The 16,717-nt window shown below is 34.0% G+C and overlaps 1 protein-coding gene across 1 annotated transcript; it reads left to right on the top strand.

Annotated features, from left to right (window-relative positions):
- The first annotated feature begins 438 nt into the window (after positions 1-438).
- Positions 439-15,985, top strand: LOC126681993 (tRNA ligase 1). Its single transcript, XM_050377550.2, has 27 exons — positions 439-620; positions 700-1,161; positions 1,265-1,315; positions 1,705-1,787; positions 2,005-2,104; positions 2,461-2,539; positions 3,389-3,512; positions 3,625-3,731; positions 4,261-4,395; positions 6,265-6,329; positions 6,463-6,627; positions 6,843-7,003; positions 7,123-7,154; positions 7,419-7,594; positions 8,378-8,457; positions 9,884-9,949; positions 10,036-10,325; positions 10,712-10,819; positions 11,581-11,678; positions 12,135-12,195; positions 12,814-12,890; positions 12,995-13,066; positions 13,163-13,239; positions 13,385-13,465; positions 13,643-13,745; positions 14,132-14,290; positions 15,358-15,985. The coding sequence occupies exons 1-27, from the start codon at positions 489-491 to the stop codon at positions 15,748-15,750; spliced, it is 3,537 nt and encodes a 1,178-aa protein (XP_050233507.1). The 5' UTR covers positions 439-488; the 3' UTR covers positions 15,751-15,985.
- Positions 15,986-16,717: the final 732 nt, after the last annotated feature.

Here is a 16,717-nt window from a genome sequence, read left to right as displayed (position 1 = left end):
TAGTCATTAATTAGAAATTAAATAGATAAATTACATAAAATATAATTCTATTCTAATTAGGACTCTAATTTTAATATATCTAATTAGGATTCTAATTATAATATATATTTAGTAATAAATTAAACAAATAATTAATGAATGACCATTAAATCCTTATTTGTAATAAATTATAAAGGACTATTCGGTAAATTTGTCTGTCCTCCCCCCCTCCCCCCTTCGTACTTTTATATATAGTATAGATATAGATATAGATAGATATAGATAAGGGTACTTTTTTCTGAACGGATATATTTTGGTTAAAATATGGGTATAACTGTCCAAAGAAAATAAATACCGGGTAAAATATGTGTTTAATGTTTTCTACAGGTGACAATTACTTCTTTTTAAAAAGTATTATGGTCGTTTTATACCTTTTGCCTAAAAAAGAAATAAGAAAGCTCTCTCTAGAAACACCTGTTCGGCGAACCAGTCTCTCTCGAACTAATATTATGCGAACAATTTTCTCTACTTTTTCACTCACTCTCCCTTTTTCCTCAAATCTTAAAAAATCTAAAACCTTAATTTCACTCCGATCATCTCCTTCTTCATTTATAATTTTTAATCATTTAATCATGCCTCAGGTACGTACCAATTCATTCTTGTTTTTCAGTTTTTACAGATTTTGAATTGTTTTTTCTGGTAATCGTTGACGTTTTGCAGTCAATGCAACAACGGTGGAAGCCGAAACATCCAATTCAAGAGACGGCGGCTAAAACCTCTACTTCCTGTCAGAGTGCACCGTCTCCGGCGGAGGCGGCAGAAGCCTCTACTTCCGGTCAGAGCGCGCCGTCTCTGGAGGCGGTTACTGATAGAGTATCTGGATTAAGTGTAGTTGAAGAAACGGTTCAGAAAAGTAGTCACGGTGCTGCCACGTCAGCTTCCGTACAGTCTGGTAACTTGAAAGGTCAGAGTGTATGGAGACCCAGGTCATATGGAACTGCTGCTACTTCATCAGCTGTGGCGGAAGTTGAAAAGGCGGTTAAAAAGAGTAGTGTAAATTTGAGTCAGTTATTTAATGGTAATTTATTGGAGAATTTTACTGTGGATAATTCCACGTATACTCAAGCACAAATTAGAGCTACTTTTTATCCCAAATTTGAAAATGAGAAGTCTGATCAGGAGGTTGAGTGCTATTTTTTTTCAATTAAAGTTTGTTATTTGTTTTTTTTGAATGTCATGTTATATCAGTGATGGCTAATTGTTTGTTTTGAATGCAAGCTCACAGATTAGGAGCAGAATGACAGAGATTGTATCTAAAGGCCTGGCTACTCTTGAGGTAATTAATTCTATGTAGTGTTTTATTGTTTATGGTTTTGGCTATATGCTATTCTCTCAGTAAAATACAGCATTAGAAATTCGGTCACTTATAGCTACTGATTTGCTTCCTAAACCTAAACTTTTGCGTATTTATTTGGCATTTGCTTGGAAAGTTAAAAATAATGCAAGAATTCAATTTAAATTGAGTGCTACTTAGCCTATCTCAATTTTGGAGAGGTCTTGATTACTTAAATTGAATCATCTCAACTTTAAAGGAGGAGAAAAGAGGTTATCGGAGAAATTTATTGGGTTCTTGCTTATTATTTATTTCAGAGAAAGCAATTATGGTTTTGGATATTTCCTTGATTAATTAATAATTGGTTGTGTTGGTATTGACATTTCTAACAGGTCTCTCTTAAACATTCTGGCTCTCTCTTTATGTATGCGGGTAACAAAGGTGGAGCATATGCCAAGAATAGCTTTGGGAATATGTAAGTTTTTTTTTTGTTTTTGTATTATCTCTTTATTATTCATTTTGTTTTTAGTTTTTGTTGTTTGTAACTCTTTATCTCTTCAACTCATCTTTCGTCTTGAACTAATTATTGACCACAACATGTTTGATTGCATTACCTAAAATACACGCTTCACTCTCTTTCTCTACGAGTTGCTTTGATGATTGCATAAAATAAACATAATCTCAAAATGTAGATATACTGCTGTCGGCGTCTTTGTTCTTGGACGGATGTTTCGTGAGGCATGGGGAGCTACAGCTGCAAAAAAGCAAGCAGAGTTCAATGAGTTTCTCGAGGTAATCTGAACACTTTTGAAGAATTTAGAAGTGGAAATTAGATCTTCAGAATCTCATTTTGGTTTGCTCTATTCTCTTGCCACTTCAAGTTTAAATATTCTGATACTTTTATGCTCTCCCTCTTTCTGCCCTGTCCAGCATCTTCTTTATTTTAATGTTTATGCAGGATGCAAATTATGAATTTATGTATATGCATAATGCCATTATGTTTATTGAAAATCTCTGAGTTGAATTTAGCATATGTTCTAACTACTTTTCTCACTTGATCATGTCTCAAATTTTGAAGTCTTTAGGTCTTTGTTAACAGTTTAGGCCTAGTTGCTCTAATCTTATTATTACATTGTTTGTCCTTACAGGAAAACCACATGTGCATATCAATGGAACTGGTGACTGCAGTTCTGGGAGACCATGGGCAACGTCCTAAAGAGGATTTTGGTATTTTTGTTTAAACTTTTCATTATTCATTTAATTTCCACTAATAAATCTTTTGGAATTTAAATACCCAAGGTGAAATGTATGGTCCTATTTTCTTACTTCCATGCATTCTGATTTCAAAATTTTACTGGCATAATGTCAACTTTTGCTGAATGTGTAAGGTTTGATTTAGAGATTTGTATTTGAGGCACGGGCTTTAAGTGGTTATATAGCAGTAATTTGATTACTATGTGGAAGCCAGCTTTTAAAATGTTGTCATGGTCTATGTTGTTAATGTACTAGAAATTTGATGTTTGATTTACTACACGGGAAAGTCGGCCTGTTTGCAACTCTATGTTGTAAATTTTGTTCTTGTTCAATTCCTGAGAATTTGCCAATACATAGAATGCTTCAGCTGCACTGCTTAAATCAGCTACTGTACATGCTGCATGAAGATCATTAGTTTATAGTTACATGCTGAAAGAAGATCATTCATTTATTTCTTGCCATGTTTGAGAAATTGGGTATTTTACTCTACAAGATAACTCTTCAGTTATTGGAACTTTGAAATTTTGATGATTCTGCTTTTCTGATTCTCAATTCTTTTGTGTGCCTGCTGTTTCTGAATTAGATCCTTATGGTCATAGACTCATAGTGTAAGAGTATATATTTCTCTTTAAAAGGAAATACATTGTCGCTCTTTTTGTTAACTATATTACTCCGAAAATACATTCGTGTAAGTATTATGTTACTTGAAAGCACTCTACTGTTACTCTCCATTGTGTACTAATATTGTGGTTACTTTTGTCCTCTCTTTTTTAGCTTGTCGATGTGCATTGCTAATACATTTCTGACTCAAACTTATTGCAGCGGTTGTGACAGCAGTCACGGAATTGGGCAATGGAAAGCCGAAATTCTACTCAACTCCGGAAGTGATTGCCTTTTGTCGAAAATGGCGCCTTCCAACAAATCATGTTTGGCTGTTTTCAACAAGGTGAATACATAAAAAATGCTTGCTTATTGTTTACAAATCGATCTAAATTAAGATGCTTCATGGTATAGTTTCAGGTCTTTGTTTTAAACTTTAGTATTGTTGTGAATTGAAGGAAATCAGTGACATCTTTCTTTGCTGCTTATGATGCATTGTGTGAAGAAGGCACTGCTACCACCGTTTGTAGTTCTCTTGATGAAGTCGCTGATATTTCTGTTCCAGGTGATTGAGTTGTATTATCTTTGATATATTTGGTCATTCAATTGTCTGTCTGATCCAAAAATTATTTCTTTAGTTGAACGTTTCTTAATACTTACAGTGTCAGTGGACTGTTTATGAGGGTGACTTTCATATATGTATTGCTGTTTAACTTGAGCTCATTCAGATTATGATGCCACACTGTGTGGAATTATTCTGGCAACAACCTTATAAGAGGCATAAAAGTGGGAAACTTGTGAAATTATATCGAAAGCTTTATTCATAGAAGTGCATGCCACTGTGCACATTTCCAGATGAGATAGGTTCTCAACATAGAACTTCTAAAATTCAGAAATAGTAAGGAAAATGAGAAGATGCATGGTGTACGCTGCACTGTGGCTGAAAGGATGGTGCCTACTGCCATCCCATTTGCATCATTAAGCTGTCTTTTAATATGCTTTTCTTTGTCGATACTGATTGCTGTTGTTTCATTATACCCTTTTGAGCTTTGACCACAAACTTGATTTATGTTAACTAAACATATTTTATGCAGGTTCAAAAGACCATATAAAGGTGCAAGGTGAAATCCTTGAAGGGCTTGTGGCTCGTATTGTAAGTCATGACAGCTCAAAACAAATGGAAGCAGTTCTGAAAGACTATCCTCCTCCTCCTCCTCCAGCTGAAGGAGGTAGGCTCTTTTCCCTTGTGTTTGGAGATCATTTCAATTTTTATATGAACTTGGCCTTTAGCTGATTTTCTGAACATTTCACATCCCAAATAAGACGAGCTCTATTTTTTTAACTAGATATGTCTTAGTCTGTAACTATAAATGGTGTTTTACTCTTAATTGTATATCTCCATGCTTTTTCCTTTTCTTAGTAAAAGTATTTGGGCTGGGTATTGGCCGTTGGAAGGATAAATATGATTGAAGTATGTTACTACTTACTAGTAGCTATATACATCAGCTCTGTAAAATAGAACATTTGGCTTCTAGTAGGATTGAAGTGTACAAGATTTCTGCTGATTGCATTTATTAAAAACGGGCTGGTGAAATGTTTCAACTCCCCCGCCCAAAATAAACTCTATATAACTCTCTTATATTCACAGATAGAGGCTACTAAAAAATGCTTGGTTTTTTTATCATTTATGGAGCACATGGTTTTCCCTTGAATACACTCCTAAAAAACTTGTGATAGTATCTAGCTAGAATTCTAACAGAGTTTGCCGGTAGATGGTATTACGTTACAAGAGATCATTTCTAACTGTTTCAATTGTTCTAGACTGCCAATTGGCATACTTGTAATATCTTGGCAAAACTGAAATTAAGTTTGCAGTATAGGTCAGGATTGCAACAAAATTGTTTTTTTAGATAATTTTTTAGTGTATATGTGTTGATATGGGCAGTCATTGTTTATTTGTCAAGTTACATTATAATGAGAAATGTTTTGTTGAAATAAGCATCCGTTTTCCTAGCTTGCAGCTCATAGATGAAATTTTCATAAGAAAGCAACAAATTGTTCAATTAAATGAGCTGAAGAGTGGAGAAAAAAATACTAGAATAATGTAAAAAGAGATTAACCAATTTGTTTATTTGTGTTATTGTTCAAAAGAAAAATATGTTTCTCTCTCTCAAAGAATGGATAAAATGGACTTTCATGCGGACAGATCTAAAGTTTCTTGTTGAGCTAAATCAGGGATTGGCTGGATGTAGTTCTCCATGCTGCTGCTTCTCATGTTATGCATATTATGAGTAATTTGTTATCTTGATCCTTACAGTTGCATCTGCTAATAGTTTTTATGTATGTTTTGTCTAACAAAATGGTGTAATTAGTTTTCCAGGTCCAATTTGTTTAGCTCATTTTTATTAATGTGCATCAGTCACTAATGTGTTACCCTTTCAATAATCATTTAATGAATTTCATTAAGGGGCCGTTTGGTTCGCCAAAAAAAAGGGGGAATGGGAATGGGAATGATTCCTATTGTTTGTGTTTGTTTTGTCAAATTACACTAGGGAATGGGAATGTGATTACCCCTTCAATGGGAATCACCCATTCCTCCCTTACCCCATGGGAATGAACTTTTGGGAATGGGAATCAAAATTTAACAAAATATTTTAATGATAAATAATAAATATATAATTATTAAAAAATTATTTTTAAATTTTAAAAAATATACTTAAAATAAAAAATATATTTTTATTTTTTATTTTTTAAAATTTTTATTTTTTAAAAAATATAATTTTTTTATATAAAAAAATATTTAAAAAAATAAAAATTTTTTTTTTTAATAAATAATAAATAATATTTTTATTAAACTTTACCCATTCTCATTCCCATTCCTACACTTTGAACCAAACAAAAAAAGAAAACAATCATTCCCATTCCCATTCCTTCTCATTCCGATTCCGATTCCGATTCCCATTTCCAACCTTGAACCAAACGGCCCCTAAGATTGTATTTTTTGATTGATTGGAACTATAAGCATGTCTTTTTGGGTTTTCATTCCATAATTGAGTACACTTGTTTAATGAGCTGCTCTTCACTTCTAATTACTTCAGCTGACCTTGATTTGGGACCAAGCTTAAGGGAAATTTGTGCAGCAAATAGGGCAGATGAAAAACAGGTGCTTGATGATTCTTTAAATGTGAAATAACGCGTTAGATTCTCACAAATGTAAAAATTATAGTATTAGTCGGGGTATTAGTGAATGGTATCTTATGAAATACATTTTGTTGTCTGTCAATATACTACTGCAGCAAATTAAAGCACTTCTCCAGAGCATTGGCACTTCATTTTGTCCTGACAGTTCAGACTGGTTTGGGATTGAAGATGGTGATATGCACTCAAGAAATGCTGACAGATCTGTTGTTACAAAATTTTTACAAGCTCACCCTGCTGACTTTTCAACTACCAAGTTGCAGGTTTAGACATTTTGCTGGATTTTTATCCTTTTTGGCCTCCCCCCTGAAATTGGCAATAAGTGTTGCTTTAGGGTATTGGTGCTTAGCTGCTTGATTATGGTTTGCACACTCTTCATGCTTTTGCTAAAGAAACTACAATCACTAGAGCTGCTTTTTGACTCAGCTTTTGTTTTTCTTTCTTAAGATTATTTTACATTTTCATTGAATTGAACCAGGAAATGATCCGTCTGCTGAGGGAAAGACGCTTCCCTATTGCTTTTAAATGCTATCATAACTTTCACAAGATTGGTTCTGTATCGAGTGACAACCTTTTCTACAAGATGGTTATTCATGTCCATAGTGATTCAGGATTTCGGCGATACCAAAAGGAAATGAGGTTTTGTCATATTAGTTTTTATAGACTCTAGTTTCAAGAATCTTCATGTCAAATATTGCTCAAGTCTCTCTTCATTATCTACACACTGGATATTTGACTAAAGCATTGCTATCTTGTAGGCTCAAGCCAGGTTTGTGGCCATTATATCGAGGTATGTCAATGGTTGCATCTGACCTTTATCTTTAAGACAAAAGTAAGAGGGGAGTAGGCTTATTTTCCCCTTCTTCATCATGGGGTAAACATGCAATTTATTCAGTGAGCTTTATGTTAAGTGAGATACTTATAATCCCTGTATATTCGTTATTTCCTCTAGTTGATTGGTGAGTAGGTAGAAACAAACTTTAGGATGAGGGTTGAGGTAGCCGGTGGTTATTGCATTATGGAATTTGTCTCTGACACCTCTTTATGTACTCAGGTTTTTTTGTTGACATCAATTTATTCAAGGCCAATAAGGAGAGAGCCGCCTTATTTGCAAAAGACAACAAAAACCTTGGGGGAAGTTTAAGTGATAGTGATGCCATACTTCCGAAAGATGGTTTAGCTGATGATGATGCAAATTTAATGATAAAATTAAAATTTCTTACGTATAAGGTATGTGCATATCAGCAGTTCCCCTTGATTTCTATTGCAAGTCTGCAACTGAAGTAAATAGTCTTCTAGATGCTTGTAGGACATGAATCTTTTTTTTCTTTTAACCATATGGATGCTTGAGGTCTCATTTATGGAGTGGTGGTATGACTTAAGTTTTAGGGATATGGTTGTGGATATACCTTTTTAAAGGCTTAAGCTTTAGGAATATCTAATGTCATATTCAATTTATTAGAAAAAGTACTCTTTGGTTTTCAATCATTTAAAATCATGAAATTCTGTTTTTTTTTTAATTTTAAAATTGAGTAACTCAGTAGAGTTTTGTTACTCAAAATTGGCTGACCATTATTCAACTGTCAACCATTACTTTGGAGACATTATGTATTGCTATATGTATGGAGATAAGAATTGCTGGTTTGATTTTTTCACTTTGAGCAAGTAGCATGTGATAAAAAAATTAGGAACAATTAGGTGATTCTTTTAGTTTTGCTTTTATTTTCAGCTCTAGAAAGATATGGTGAGGTTTGCTTGGCTCCTTTGAGAGCTTTTAGAGGAGCATCTGTGAAGTTTAAAAAAGAAATAATGTGGAGAGATATCTTCACTTATAGAGGACAGAATTAATTTTTTCAATATTTTGTTTTACATCCTCTGGACCTCATTTGTGACAGACATAATCTTCTTTTCCACTATAGTAATGTTGTTTCTTAGTAGATTTATATTGGATGTCCATTCTAAATGGAATGCACAAAAAAGGTGACTCTCACGTGCTATCTAAATTCGTTACAGATAAGGACGTTCTTGATCCGCAATGGTTTGTCAATTCTTTTCAAGGATGGTCCATCTGCTTACAAGGCCTACTACTTGAGGTGAGGTTTTATTTTTGTTTGCAGTAATTTGCATTTAAATATTTGAAACAGGACTTTTTTTTTGGTCGGAAGAAACAGGACTTCATATAAAGGATATTGGACAATTTTCAATGTGTATCATTTCTGAATGATGGGACCAAAAATAAATGATTTTTAAGAACCTTATCAAGTATCTTCCCTAAAATATATTGGATGTGTATCGTTTTCATTGGTTCAGCTATGCTCATTAGGAATTTGTATAGCATCTTAATATTTGAAAACACATACCTGTAGGCTGTACTTTGCTTGGTCGAGAAGCTGTCCACAGGAAAATTAAGCAGAGGAAAAGAAGCAAAAACTATAATTCATTTTGCTTTCATTGTTTAGTTATCATATCAAAGCATGAGCACGCTTATGACTAACTGTATAATGAACCTTTTGGGTCTAAAAAGCGGATCGATATGTTATTGGATCAAATCGGATTGAAACTGCTGCCACTACTGTGAATTTTAAGTACTTGTCTAATTTAAATAACAAATTGACTGAACTTTGTAGTCAATAATCCTTTTCAATTTTTGGGAAGATAAAAAGAAATTGGAGTCAGAAAAAAAAAGCAGTTCCTATGAAATGGGTTATAATAATATATTGTTCATTATAGAAAATTGCGAGCATGAGAGAGAAAGATAAGAGATGATTTTGTAGGATGTTCTTTTACAGATGCGGCTTTATTGTCAAGCCAGACACCTATTAAATGTGGAGGATGTTTAATACTTTGAATCCTTACATCCTTCATTCTTCCTGATTTTCTTGCAATTCTTTCATAAATGGAGAACTTTTGATGGGATTAGAGCTTTACTGGGAAATACCATATTTACTCTATTCTCTTGATCACCACTCTTTTTAGCCTACAATCAGCGATAATGAATGAAGTTTCTTTCTCTTTTGTCATTTCTGTAAAACAAACAAAGCATGAGGCCTTTACTTGTTCCCAGCAAATTCTCGAGTTCTACTTATGATAATTTGCTAAGCTAATTAATGATCATCCTTGACATCGTTATAATGGATCATGAGTGTTAGATGTTGATGTTGACAAGTAATTTGAATTTTCTCATGATGTCAATTAAAAATATGCTTTATAGATTATGGGGTGAGCCTTGGCGCAGTATTAAAGCTGCTCCCTTGGTAGCCTGTAGGTCACGAGTTTGAGGCATGGAAATAGTCTCTTTGCAAAATGCAAAAGAAAAGCTGCATACTAATGCGCCTGCTCTCCCCGATCCCAGCAATAGCCGGGGAGCACTTTGTGCACCGGGGGAGCCTTGATAGATTGTGAATCATGCTATGTTTTTAGTAGTTTGCTTGACGCGTTGCTGTTTTAAATCTTTTTAACTCTCTATTTCTGACCTATCTATTTTGGTTAATTTTTTATTTTTTGTGTACCATTTGGCAGGCAAATGAAAATTTGGGGCACCTCAACAGGAAAACAGAGAGAACTTAGCAAGATGCTTGATGAATGGTATTATGCTGTGCTTCCTCTTTGTAGCTTGAGCATTTTTATTCTGATTTATTAAAAGAAAAAAAAATTGTTGCATGAATCTTCAGGGCAGCATACATCACGAAAAAATATGGAAGGAAACAACTGTCTTCCTCATTATACCTGAGTGAAGCTGAGCCTTTTCTTGAACAGTATGCCAGTAGAAGTCGAGAGAATCAGGCCCTGATAGGATCTGCAGGCAGTTTAGTGAAAGCTGAAGACTTCTTGGCCATTATAGAAGGAGGCAGGGATGAAGAGGGTGATCTTGAGACAGAGCGAGAGGTGGGGCCTCCAAGCCCTAAGTTTTCAGTAAAGGACACTGTTCAAAAGAATGAGGGTTTAATTGTGTTCTTTCCAGGTAAAATCACCAATTAATAAGTTGTAAGCTTTAGAAAAGTTATGATAACTTTAGTTGTTTGTATAATGAAGTAGAGATTCTTGACATTTTTAATTTTTTTCTTCATTTATGTTTTTGAGCAGTTTAGTTAATTTTAATTCTATTTCTATTGAGTTCAAGGATAAGGCTTTATGTTACTTGTTTTTTTATTTCCCTGCTAAGTTTTTTGTAACAGTTGAGCATTGTGTTTCAGCATGTGAAAACACATTTTCACTGAAGAGTATCCAGTAATTTCTAGGAGTGGACACACTTTGGAGTGAATGTTTAGAATAGATCATAGAATTACATTTTTATTCCTTCATATGACTGGCACATCATGATATTTTCTTTTACATTGCTTTTTTCAGGAATACCGGGTTGTGCTAAGTCTGCTCTATGCAAGGAATTACTAAATGCTCCCGGAAGATTTGGAGATGATCGCCCTGTCCATAGTTTGATGGGGGACCTTGTGAAAGGTATAACTTGTGGGTTTTGAAAGAGAACTTGAATTTAGCATTATTAATGTGCCATTAACTTCTCTCCTTTCACGTAGTCCCTTTAATTGTTAACACAAATAGCCATTAACCTTCTATTGCATAAAATGTGCACAGTAGCATATAATTAGTTTAGTTTTTGAATTGTGACAAACTATGTATGCAACGCTGCAAATAGGACATGATTATTACACAAAATTTGGTAATCCTGTAAGTGCTCACAATTTTCTTAGTTGATGAATAATGTTCATGTTTTGAAAGATTGCTTGAAAAATATTTTACAGTTCTCTTCTTTTTTTCTATTGAAAAAGAGACCAAGAATCAGGGTTTTGTCATTGATTGTGGTAAATATTAAAATATATTTTGTCATGATTGGGAAATTCACATGTCAGTGCTTAAAGTTTCTTCTTCATAATAGTAAATTAGTAATGGTGATTACAGTGTTTAACTTTCTTTTTGTGTGCTTGTAATTGTGTAGATGTAGATTGACAAGAGAAAGTAAAAGAGAATTTGAGTGTATTTGTGATTGTTAAATATTGTCTCTAATTGATTTGCAATTTGATGGAACTGTATTTGAGTCTGATCTGAATTTAATATCATGCATTTTTCGTAACTAGTTACTCTGAAGTTTGCTTTAGCTTTAGCACTCGGATGGAAATTAGGTGCTCTTTTTCTTAGGATTTTAGTCTTGTTTAAATGTGATCTAAAACTGTAACATGATTCCTTTTTTCTTCATTTGACAGGAAGGTACTGGCAGAAGGTTGCTGATGAACGCAGGAAAAGACCATACTCTATAATGCTTGCCGACAAAAATGCACCTAATGAAGAAGTTTGGAGACAGGTGATTTGCTTGTTATTTGACTATTTAAATTTACCAGGATGCTTTGGTAAACCAAGGAAGTCATGGATTAGTTAAAGGGGTCAGATTGATCCTGACCCCTCCTGTACTGGCAAAGAGCTTCTGTGGTGGTGAGTCATGACTCTGGATTGTTCTTTACTGGGAGCTCGCTCATATTCTTGATAGTCATTCCAACCAGTGGCTTGAAACGTAAAATGGATGCAAAATAAGTTGAAGTCGTTGCTCATTTATGTAGTTTGTAGTTTTCTTATATAGCAGGTCCTTTTTTCCTTCACTTCCAGTAAAGGATATTGTTTTTCCTAATATGCTGGAATTTCTCTTCGACTTTCATATGCCCTAGTGTTAGTGGGTGGTTATGCGTGAAATTTTGGGGTCCTAGCTTACTAAAGTGAACTTGAAGACCCATACCTTACAATTGCTTTCTCCCATTGGGTTCAGATTGAAGATATGTGCCGCAGCACCCAAGCCTCAGCTGTTCCTGTTATACCTGATTCTGAAGGTTACAATTTCCCCCTTTGGAATTGCTAACTTTTGATTTATGATTTTATTGTTTATATTTAGAACTTTCATTGCTAATTGACTGCTAGAAATTCAACATAGAAGCCTATAGACTATCTTTTTTGGATCATCTACTCAGATCTGTTGCTTCGTTAGGTTGAACTTGTCTGCATTCAACCCAATCTAATTAGCTCCGTTTCTGCTTGATAACTGTGGTCATCCATGCTCACTTTGATAACTATGTCAATTCTTCATAAAGGACTTGTATGTTGATGTGGATGCTTTACTATCAACCCATTTATGTATAGTAATAAATGCTCTGTAAGATAAAGGACATAAATACCACTAATTGTAGGTAGATATAGTCAGATCGAATAATATCCAGCTATGTATTATAAAATAGAAAGCAATATCCTTTTGGTTGCTTGTCATACATAGGTAAATTAAACAAACTTGAGTTTGAATTGCTTGCGCTCACATAATTTTGAGTTGGTGTAAATATCTCAACTTCTTGGTTTAGTTTTATTAGTTTTTTCTTTGGTGGTTAGTCTTTTGAATTTCATTGTCATTAGTTTCTAATTTTATATTCAATGATATCCGTCTTTTGATGTTAATTCAGGAACGGATGCGAATCCATTTTCTTTAGACGCATTATCTGTTTTCATTTTTCGTGTGCTTCAACGAGTCAATCACCCGGTACTCCTCATCTCTGTTTTTTCTTATGAACTTTTTTGAAATAACAGCATTGCATATTGTGATTAACATTTCTCCAACACCCTTCTTTACTTCAACATTTCCAGGGCAATCTGGACAAAGCATCTCCAAATGCTGGATATGTACTGCTTATGTTTTATCATCTTTATGATGGCAAGGTATTTTTGCAACTTACCAATGCTTAAGCCGCTTTGCTGTAATTACTGTTTTAGTAACATTGTGTGCAAACCTTAACTACTTTTTGCTTCTTGCAGAGTCGAAAAGAGTTTGAGAATGAATTAATTGAACGATTTGGGTCTCTTGTGAAAATGCCATTGCTAAGATCCGATAGGTAAGAATAAAGTGGATCTAATACATGAGCTGCTCATTTTAATGATATTCAATTCCTCATTCTCAAGGAGCTTAGCTGGTATTTCCTTGATGACATGGCATGCTTCTTTTGTTTTACACATTCAATTTGATTTTTGCTTGTGCAGGAGACCTCTGCCAGAGCCTGTGCAATCAATTTTGGAAGAGGGGCTGAACCTTTACAGGCTTCACACGAACAGACATGGGAGGTTCGTACCATATGAGTTTCGTATATTTATTGCTTTGTATTTTGTCTGATACAATCAAGATGAAGATTATGCTGTCTTTCTGTTGAGTGAACAGTACTTCTCATTGTGACAGTTGTGCCACTTTTGTCATTGTTTCGAATACCCATGTGCCACTTATAATCTTTATTATGTGCTTAGGTTGGAGTCCACCAAGGGGTCATATTCAAAGGAGTGGGCAAACTGGGAGAAGCGATTACGTGAAGTTTTAGTTGCCCATGCAGAGCATTTGAATGCCATTCAGGTTAATATCCGAATATTTCACCTGTCTGGTTGGTTAGCTGTGCACATGTGGGTGGAGATTTGGAATGCTAATTTTTTTTTTTTTTTTTCAAATCAGACGGAACTAAATTTATAAGGATTTAAGCCTTTTTAAACCAAACCAAACTTGTCGGTTATTTTTGGTTCATTTCGGTTTTTTGTTTCAGTTTGTGCCAAAAATTAACTGAATCTTTTTTCTTCCAAACCAATTCAAAAAACTGAGTTGTTTTTATATAATCAAACCGAACCAAGCTGAATTTGTTGGTTCGGCTCGATTATTCAATTTGGTTTGGTTTTTGCATACCCCTATGCATGCTTCCAATTTTTGCAGTGGAATGATGAATCTGTCCACAACTTGTATGGACCTAGGTTCCATTTGAATCTGCAGTTAAGCAAGTGACGGAGCAACTAAGGAGCATTGCTAAAGGAGAATACGTAACACCAGTTACTGAGAAGAGGAAACTTGGAACAATTGTTTATGCTGCTGTCAGTTTACCTGCTACAGAAATCTCTAGTTCCCTGAAAAATGTAAGCACAACTGTTTCACCTGTCTTATTATTCGTAAAAGTTATGGCGGAAGTAAGTTTTGCACTGAAAGTTAACTTGATTCACATGTAGAATTTAGTTATTTGAAAAAAAAGATCCCAAATCATGGCAATAACCTTGGTGAAACATCTAGTAAATAAGTCAGTCAACATGTAAGGTCTTCATGTGGAGAGCTGCTCTTTATTTAATTTTGTGTCTTAAATTTTACTTTCTTGAATTGAATTTTTATTCAGATAACTGTCCTGATTTTATGGATTATGTAGATAAATAACTGCTTTAATCGTATATTGCACGAAATTTACCTGTGCCCTACATTTCGTCGTTTTTTTTTTCATTTTTGAAAATACTTCTGAAATTCCGAAGTCCGTATTTATAAACTATTCTTATTAATGTTTCTTCATTTTCTGTTTCGAGTCTTGAGTTTCAGCCTTTCCATTTCCGTTTCCGTGTTGCATGGCTCTAAGTTAGTTGCACGGAAACGGAAACGGAAACTGAAACGGCGAAACGGATTTTTCCAAAATATAGGAAACGGAAACGTGGGGGGAAACGTGTAAATAGTAAAAATATAGGGGTATATTTATAAATATTAAAAGTTATAAAATTATGTAATATATATATGTAGATATAAAATTTTATTTATAAACTTTTATTTTCATATAAATAAATTATTATAACAATTGATAAGATAAATTATTAGAATATCTAAATATAACATATCATTAAATTCCATAATAAAAAAGTCTATGATTTGAATATATAACAAATATAACATATCAATATTCCATAATTATAAAGTCTATGGATGATTGATTAGATACTTAACCTTTTTTAGGGTTTTCTTTAATTATTTAAGAATTTTTTTTATATAGGAAACGGGTTTCCTTTTAGGAAACGAGTTTCCAACTTTTAGTATTTACAGAAACGGGCCCGAAACGTTTCCGAAGAGTTTGTGAGAGTTTCGGAAACGGAAACGTTTCCGAAACGGGGAAACTCACCCCACATAAGGTTTCCGTGCATCCTAGGCTCTAACCATTACATTCCTTACGCAGTTGGCTCAGAAGAATTCCAAGGTGGAAGCCTTTCTTCAGGACAAGAACATGGAGAACAACCTTAAGAAATGTCATGTCACTCTTGCCCACAAAAGAAGCCACGGTGTTACAGCGGTAGCAAGATATGGAGTGTTCCTCCACCAAAAGGTTCCAGTACAACTTACCGCACTACTCTTCACTGATAAAATGGCTGCGCTAGATGCACAAATTGGGTATGTGGATGGGGAAAAGATAGTATCCAAAAATGAGTGGCCCCATGTCACCATATGGACTGGAGAGGGTGTAGTAGCCAGAGAGGCAAACATGCTACCACAATTGTTCTCAGAAGGGAAAGCAACTCGTGTTGAAATTAATCCGCCTATCACCATTTACGGCACACTCGAATTTTACTGAAGAAGTTCTAGAACTCGTGTATGCAATTTATAATTTTTATGTGGAGGCATAATCCGTCAAGAATTTTGTAGGGTACTAGGTAAAGAGGAAGCAAATGCAAGCTTAATATCAGTTATTTAACTAGTTGAGAAACTGTTGTATAGGCGAATTTAAAGCAAATGTGCAATATAAATCAGTCGGGACTTGAGTTTGTATCATTTCGACTTTGTATAGAAAGGGTTTCTTTACTTTGTTAGCCAGGAAAAGGCTTTTACTTTTTGTTTGTGCAGCATTGAGCTATCCATCATTACTGTAAAATTGTAGGATTATAGAATTGCTTACGCAACTTGAGTAGCCAGGTTCGACTATAGAATTAATTTTTTCTAAACAAAAATCAATTGTAAATCAACTAATATGTTTTCTTATTTTAGCCATTTGAGTACATAAAAGTGTAATTCTTAAAAATATAATAAATTAATTGAAATTTTCAGTTCAACACAGTTTGATTTTTTGTTGGTTCGGTGGACAATTCGACTGTTTGATTTGTTAGTGAGGCGTGAGATATACAGTCAAATATTCTATATGATTCACATATGTAGTCTCGTTCAAGGAATTCTAGCCTGATGGGTGTTCTTTGACTCTTTGTGGCTGACAATTTGTGTCATTGTGCTATAAACGTGTCATATATTTATTTAGACTAAAATACATTTATTCAATTCGAACTTAACACTTTTAACTAATCATTAAAATTTTAAATTCAAACACTACATATCTGTTTGAAAATTAACTTATGTCGAATTGTCTAACTCGATTAGTTAAAATTAAGTCATAATAGATCGGTATATATACGAAAAATCCATTTAATCTATTTACTAACAATATACACAACAATCTATTTAACACATCTACTATTAAACTCATTTTCTATTAAAATAAGAGATAAATATAATCACATATACAAGAATATGATACTAAATAAATAGCATTT

The sequence above is a fragment of the Mercurialis annua genome, linkage group LG1-X, assembly GCF_937616625.2.
Source record: "Mercurialis annua linkage group LG1-X, ddMerAnnu1.2, whole genome shotgun sequence".
Classification (NCBI taxonomy): Eukaryota; Viridiplantae; Streptophyta; class Magnoliopsida; order Malpighiales; family Euphorbiaceae; genus Mercurialis; species Mercurialis annua.
The sequence above is the reverse complement of the archived record's forward strand: the minus strand, read 5'-3'. Positions and strand labels throughout refer to the sequence as shown.

Coding starts and splice junctions, on each gene's coding strand:
- LOC126681993 (XM_050377550.2), top strand. CDS start 489: ATGCGAACAATTTTCTCTACTTTTTCACTCACTCTCCCTTTTTCCTCA. Junction 6,330..6,462: donor ATAGGGCAGATGAAAAACAG/GTGCTTGATGAT, acceptor ATACTACTGCAG/CAAATTAAAGCACTTCTCCA. Junction 11,679..12,134: donor ATGAAGAAGTTTGGAGACAG/GTGATTTGCTTG, acceptor CATTGGGTTCAG/ATTGAAGATATGTGCCGCAG.